The sequence below is a fragment of the Nestor notabilis genome, unplaced genomic scaffold, assembly GCF_000696875.1.
Source record: "Nestor notabilis isolate BGI_N333 unplaced genomic scaffold, ASM69687v1 scaffold3065, whole genome shotgun sequence".
NCBI lineage: Eukaryota > Metazoa > Chordata > Aves > Psittaciformes > Psittacidae > Nestor > Nestor notabilis.
In genome coordinates this window covers 1-7,092 of record NW_009928627.1, presented here as the reverse complement: position 1 = coordinate 7,092, position 7,092 = coordinate 1, and the positions used below count along the sequence as shown (strand labels likewise).

General features: G+C 43.2%; 1 protein-coding gene across 1 annotated transcript in view; it reads left to right on the top strand.

Moving 5' to 3' along the window:
- PNPT1 (polyribonucleotide nucleotidyltransferase 1) overlaps positions 1 to 1,433 on the top strand; it is a 16,133-nt gene extending 14,700 nt beyond the window's left edge. The window contains exons 25-27 of the mRNA XM_010014570.1: positions 397 to 475; positions 910 to 957; positions 1,278 to 1,433. Of these exons, the coding sequence (XP_010012872.1) occupies positions 397 to 475; positions 910 to 957; positions 1,278 to 1,433 (283 nt within the window). The remainder of the gene's footprint in view (positions 1 to 396; positions 476 to 909; positions 958 to 1,277) is intronic.
- Positions 1,434 to 7,092: the final 5,659 nt, after the last annotated feature.

The window sequence follows — 7,092 nt, the reverse complement described above, 5'->3', positions numbered from 1 at the left end:
TAAATCTGTTTATTTTTGCTGCTTGTTTAGTTATTGGCATGTCTCTGTAAGTGATAAAACCTAAGGCTTTTGTCTTTGTATCTGATATACAGTAGGAATTTGCTTTTCACTTCTCAATCCAGTAGGTCTTGCAAAAATTACACGTACTTTTGGGTGGTAATTTCTGAAATACACTGTCCTGAGATAACTGATTTCTATTCACTTCCAATTAAGGAAAGATGAATGGAAATGTCATGGTTGATCAAAGATTTTTTTATTTTTTTTTTTAAAAGGGAGGAATAAAATCTTGTTTCTGACAAGTTTTCTAATGCCTCCTTTGGGGTCAGCATGCAGAGTAAAGTACATACAGACCTGTATCAATGCATTTTGAGATAACCCTGCTCTTTTCTGTTGCAGAGACTCTGGAGTGATGGTAAAACTGTATCCAAACATGACACCAGTGTTACTTCACAACTCACAACTTGATCAAAGAAAGGTAATACCTGCTTAAACAAGTACAAACTGCACACTTGGATTTGTTTCTCATCAATTCTCACTAAACATAGTCTGCTTTAGCTGTAACACACGTACTGTTGTAGAGACTGTGTTCATGTTAAAAGCTGTGTTAGATGAGCAGCACCTTTTTGTTTAATCTCTGCTGTAGTTAGAGCTGCAAACAATCTAACTGTAGGTCCTTTCCAACCCTAACTATTCTATGATCTTACTTTATGCTTTCATGCACATCACGAAGTTTTTAGATCTGCAAAACCTTTACTATGTGACATATAGAAACCTGCTGTTCAGAAGGTAGCGCTGAGTCACTGTGATTGTCTGAAGTATAGCATGAAGAATCCCTAAAAGAAAGAACTTTTATAACTAATAAAATTAGTCACACTGAAATAAACTCTTCCCAAACCCACTGTGTTCTAGATTAAACATCCTAGTGCCCTGGGATTAGAAGTTGGACAAGAAATTCAGGTAAGTATTTCTTTAAAATGCGAACAAACTGTTGTTCATATTGTAGAATTTGAGTGAATTTTTTGGTTTGTGTGTATAAAGAAAATATTTTCCATATTACATTCCCTTTCTGTGCAGGTTAAAGGGCTGATCATTTCAAGTTAGGTTTATTTAGTGTTACACTCTTGCTGCCTGGGCACCGTATTAATTTGACAGAGCAATGTAGGCTAAATGGTGCCTGTTTATGGCTTTTCCAGCATAAAGACCAGAACAGCACACCATCTTTCAAGGAAAATCCTACTTTCAGCTCTAAGTCTGAAGGTGTTTTGTTTTCCTCACAGGTTAAATACTTTGGACGTGACCCAACTGATGGCAGAATGAGGCTTTCACGTAAAATTCTGCAGTCACCAGCCACAACTGTGCTTAAAACCCTGACTGACAAAAACAGCATTGTCCTGGGAGGTGCCGTTCCACAGTCATCTACTTCATCCCAGTGACAGGTAAGGCCACAGGATGATGACTTCAGATGACTCAGTCCTGTGCTTTCTTTACAACTGCTGTAAGGAATGGTTATCAGTCTGGTGTTTATATAGTACAGGTACCTTTCAGTGGTGTGCAAATACTGTTTGCCACTGACGTTGCAGCATGTTGTAAGTTATCAGTGGCCCTTTCACGTGCTGCAGTTGTAAAGAGCTTGATATTGTGAGTTTGGGTCAAGTGCCCTGATGGTTTCAGGCATCCTACAGAGTCTCCTTTCTCCAATACAGTTGTTTCATTGTCATAGATTTGTTAATGTCTACAACATCCATGGAAACATTCCCTCTTCTCTTCCTTGCCATCATTTTTTAAAGGGAAGAAAAAAAAGGAAGGGAGGGGAAGAGAAGGATAAAAGAAGATGCTTGTTTTGAAAGTTTTGAGTCAGTTAGTGGAAATTTCTCAGTCAATCTCAGATGATGGAATATCCCAAAGCTCTTCCCTAGAACTAGTTTCCCAGCATGTATTTGACTGTCAATAGAGTTACAGAATCCTAGAATGGTTTGGATTGGAATGGACCTTAAGATCATCCAGTTACAAGCCCCTGCCACGGGCAGGGACACCTTCCACTAGAGCAGGTTGCTCCAAGCCCCTGTGTCCAACCTGGCCTTGAACACTGCCAGGGATGGGGCAGCCACAGCTTCTCTGGGCACCCTGTGCCAGCGCCTCAGCACCCTCACAGGGAAGAACTTCTTCCTTATATCTAACTTGAACGTCCTCTGGTTTAGTTTAAACCCATAGAAAAAGTTATGCCTAAACTCTTCCCAGAACTGTTGTGTGCATTGCTTTTTGTTAGGATCTGCTAGAGCAGGAAGGTGTCTGATCACAAAACCAAGAGCAGTTACACAGTGAGACTGGCACACAGGAGTGCAATCAGCAGTGATAACTTCAGGCCATCCCTGGCAATCTTCTAGGAGTGATTCACAGCACTGGGTGAAATTAAAGTTTGCTGAATGACTTTAATTTAGGAAATGTTTGTGAATGTCATGTCCTGATACGATCAGTTGGTCACAGAGTGTTTTCTGCCTCTTTCAGGAAGCAAGCTGCGATACTTCATGGAAACTCAAGCGACCTGTGCTGGGATCTGGAGATGTCTGCACAAGAATCTGCAGGTGGATGGTAGTGGATCATATTTTAAAATAGACACCATTTATGCTTAAAGGTGATGTAGAACTTCAACATCTTCAAATTGATTAAAAACTCTTCTGAAATAAAACCAGAAACAACCAATGCTTTTATCATGTGTAACGAGGGTGAGGTGAGAACCCAAGAACATGGAATTGTGTAGACTGAAGAGCAGATCACATTGCAGTGCTTAATGCTCTTCTCAGTATTGTCTCAGAACCGTAAGGATGAGAAGCAAGAATTTAACAGTTATTTCCTGGGAGAAGGAATTATCCTGTTACTTGATTGAGACACGCACTTGATCAAAGTTTTACTGGCTTTTCAGTGTGCAAGACTGAAATGTTGAGCACAACATAGGCTTAGAAATACCACCTTTAATGTGATGGGTGTAATTTTTTCACATAAATACATCAATAACTGTGATAGGGTTCAGACTTGCTAAAGTATCTGAGTAGAAAGGGGACAAAATAAAGGATCTGTCTGAAACATCATTATTATCTGGATTCATTAACAATTTGAAAATACATAATTAAAACAAACATTGAGATTAAAATAACTGTTTTGGAATAAGCAATTGCTGTGATAAATCTTCCCTCTAAAACACCCTCATTAAGGGTGTCAGAATTCCTCTATTGATTGTGTTCCATCAGTGGAATCTGGCCTCTGGAATCATTGGCCTCTTGTAGCCTTCAGACCATTCACCAGGGGCTCACAGAACTACTTTGTTTTCTACTGTGAGGTACAGGTTTGCAAATGAAAGAGGTGAGACCCTTCTGATGTGCACCAGTTTGTACTTAGAGCTACTAAGAAAATCAGCTTCCCACCTGATGGCAGGTGGGCTCTGAACCTCCTGAAAGGAAAACCAAAGCACTGGAGGGAGGAGAAATGTGACTGTACAGTAATAGTTGCTCATTCTTTTCTTTTCCTTTTTCCTTTATTCTAAGTTAAAATATTAAAGAAGAAAGAAATGTCTGTCCCACCTCTTTGTAGTTGTCTGTCTTTCATCATATAAGCCATGTTGGATGAGGCTTGGAGCAACCTGCTCTAGTGGAAGGTGTCCCTGCCTGTGGCAGGGGATTGGAGCTGGAGGAGCTTTAAGGTCCCTTCCAAAACAAACCACTCTGGAATTCTATTTCTTGGTAAGAATTCCAATGTCTTTGCTTACTATAACTTCGTTGACTGATACCTTGTTTGTTACTCATCCTGGATAGTATGAATGAAATTCTGTAGGCAAATGCTGAAGTCCCTGAAGAGAAGGTGAGATGTTACCATTTCTCATACCTGTTCTCAGAAACTGACCTCCCCAGTCGAAGTGGTTTTCCAAGGTTTAGCTGCTTTGATTGTAGAATCACTTCTCTGAGGTTACCTTTTGCAGTAGAACAGATGGATGCTCTACTTACTGAAATACTACATAAAATACTAACTTTAGAAGCTTTTTTTTTTTTAGCTAGCACATTACCAGTGGGATGCTTGCATTTGAATCTATGGAAAATGATCATTTAGGAGCCAAAAGCATCCCCTTCTTTCCTGGAAAGATGTTTCCTGCCTGCAGTGACAGGAGCACTGTTTGTGTGGTAGGTGGTGGTCTCAGTAAATCAGCTACTGGAGTGCTGGGGGATTTTCTGTTTCTTAGATGATAAAGCAGGAGGAAGACTCTTGTGTTCCTGTGGCAGAACCTGTACAGTCAGGTTGACTTTCTGCACTCATAACAAGTTTTAAGCCCTGTGGGAAGGGGTGGAAAAAAAGAAGAAGGTTGGAACTGTCTGGGAGGAGCACAACCAGCTTTACCTTCGCCTGAGCAGCTGAGTGGAGCCAAGATTGAGTAAGTGTGTGCTGGTGTGAACCCTCCTGGAGGGAAGGCAGGCAGGCTGCACGTGTCCTGGGCTCACCCAGGCAGTAGCAGCAGGTTGGGCTGTGGTAGGAGGTGCTTGACTCTCTGGTGCTACCAGCTGTGATCAGAGAGCAGGTAAGTCAGTAGTGCTTGAAGCAAGCTCAGCCCTCCTGCAGTAGGTGTGTTTTCATGTTGAAATGGTGATTTTTGTCTCTACTGTCCTAGTTAATTGTAATGACCTGTCTTAAATGGAGCCATTGAAAGGAATTGCTTTGGAAAGGGAAGCTGGGCAGTTGCAGCATTCCAGCAGGTCAGGAGTGCCTTTATTTGACAAAGCTGAAGGATTCACACAGGCACAGAGCATCAGGAGCTGGGGTGTCTTTAAACATCAGCAATAAATATTACAAGTACTGTAATAAAAGCATTAAGAGCTGGCCTAATTGTACTTCTGGGATTACTTGCCAGAGGGAATGATACAGTCTCTTCTTTCACTCCAAGAAATTGGAAGTGATTTAGGATTGAGTTGTCTGTCTTGCTTCTGAAAAAACAAAACTCGGGGCTCCTGCTGCTCTGTGTTGTCACAAATGAGGATTTACTCTGTCTGCAGCCTCTCCTGGCAAAAGTCACTGTTCTGCTGAGGAACAGAGAACACCCAACAGCTATAGCTGTCGCTGTGTGGTGATGGGGAGAGGTGAGCTGCTGCAGCTACAATGCCACAGTGAAAAGCTGCTGCTTTGCTTTTGCTCAATCTTACGGTGCAGATTCAGGTGTTTGGCAGGGCCTTGTCTTTACCCTGGTGTTAAATCAGACATGTAAGAGCTCCTGGGGCAAGTCCTGCCTATATCTTCTTCAGTCCTGGATGCAGTTCAGTGCAAGAAGGAGCCCTGTGTCCGAGGGAATGCAATCCAGCTGTGCTCTGGGGTGGTGTTTTTCCACAAAGGTCACTGATTTCATGCCTGGAGAGGGCATGGATTTATTTCAAACAGAAGAAGTAGCTTTTCATGCCAGTTCTTGTCTTGTGTATCTCCTACTCCCTCTATTCACCATGATAGATAAGAATTTGCTCCAGAACATTCTGCTGTGGTTTCTTGCTATTCTGTGTGTCTGGAAGAGTCCTGCATGTCATCTGGAGTAGTTTTACATGCTTGGTTTGAAGAACTAAAGAGCACTTGCAGAAGTCTTGCAGAGTGGGGGGAGAGTTTGCAGCAGCAGCCATCCCAAAGCAGCAACACGCTGCGGTCATTGGGTTTTGTGTTTCTTTCTGTGTTTTCTTTTCACTGAGCTTTCACCGAGGTGGCATGTGTAAAACCTTGAGATCAGGCCTGACAAGTAGTGAAGGCTTGTGTGGAACCCAACTGTAAACTGCTTAATGTGACTCCCAAACCATGCTTGGTGAAACCACTAATGTAACGTGGCCTTTTGTACGGTTACTGACTTACCCAAAGTATGTTTCTATACTGTATGCAGCTGAAGAGGTGTGTCTGTGATAGGTCTTGCAAACAAAACTTACGAGTCTGTGTCTTCAGTGGCCTCTATTAAGAGTTAAACTGAGCAGTGGCTGTCCTACTCGGTGTGCTGGATGGCAGTAGATCTTGAGAGGCCTGTTACAGTGAATGCCAGAGCCAAAGCTGAGACCTCTACATAACACAGATGTAGCCTTCTAAGCCTGCCTAGGGAATGTTTGTCTAACGTATGGAGAAGTTGCACATAGGTACTTCTAGCAGCATAACCCGTAGTAAACCTTTTCTTTCCCTTCGTCTGGAGCAAGGCTGAACTCACAGCAGGGAAATGCCAGTCTCCCAAGTAAGGGCTGTACCGCTTTCACCATTAGGCAAGAGCTGGAAAAGCCTGGCTTTGCCTGGGAATGGGGCCCGCCCTGGCCTGCGGAGCGCTTGCCTTCCCATCTCCCTTCCCAGCCTCAGAGATGTTGTTCTGCGTCGCTTTCAAGCTTCCCTTGCTCCCCATGGCCCCAGTGTTTCACACAGCTGGACTCCTTGCATGCTCTTGTGTACTTTTCCCTTATTCCCATGCAAACACTGAGATGTAATTATCGTTTAATACTAAGGAAATTTGTGGCTGGATTTTGTATGGAAACCTTAAGATTTACAGACTCCACAATGCCCGAGTGGTCTGTCTTAAACTGTAGTGTCTGTAAGGACTCATTGATCCTATTTCTCTCATTGGGAAGCTTCACATACCAGCTTCAACTTCAGTTTAGCTGTTGAGCCTTCTCTATGGCTGTACAAAGCATGGGGCCATGCGGCAAAGGGGAGCATTATGGTGTAGGTGTTACTGGTGGAGGGGTGGGATGGCTTCAGGAGGTGCCACAGATTAACCCTGTGGCTATTTTGTGATGCAAGGGCCACCTTTTCTTCCGAAACTTCCACTCTGTCCCTGTGTGAGCACAGACTGGTCCGAAAGCTTATCCTGGTTGGATGTGGATCGTGCCCATCGTTTTGTGCCGTGGTGGTGGCTCTTTCCGCCTGCAAGGGGGGATGCTTCTGTGGATACCCAACTGCCTGGGGTATAGGTTATTATTATATATATTATACAATATGTAATAGCAATGTTAAGGGGGGGTTGTGGAGGGTGAAGCTGTTCTCATGGAGCCGGCAAGCACACACGTGCTGAATCACAGAATCATTTAGGCTGGAAAAGCCCTTTCA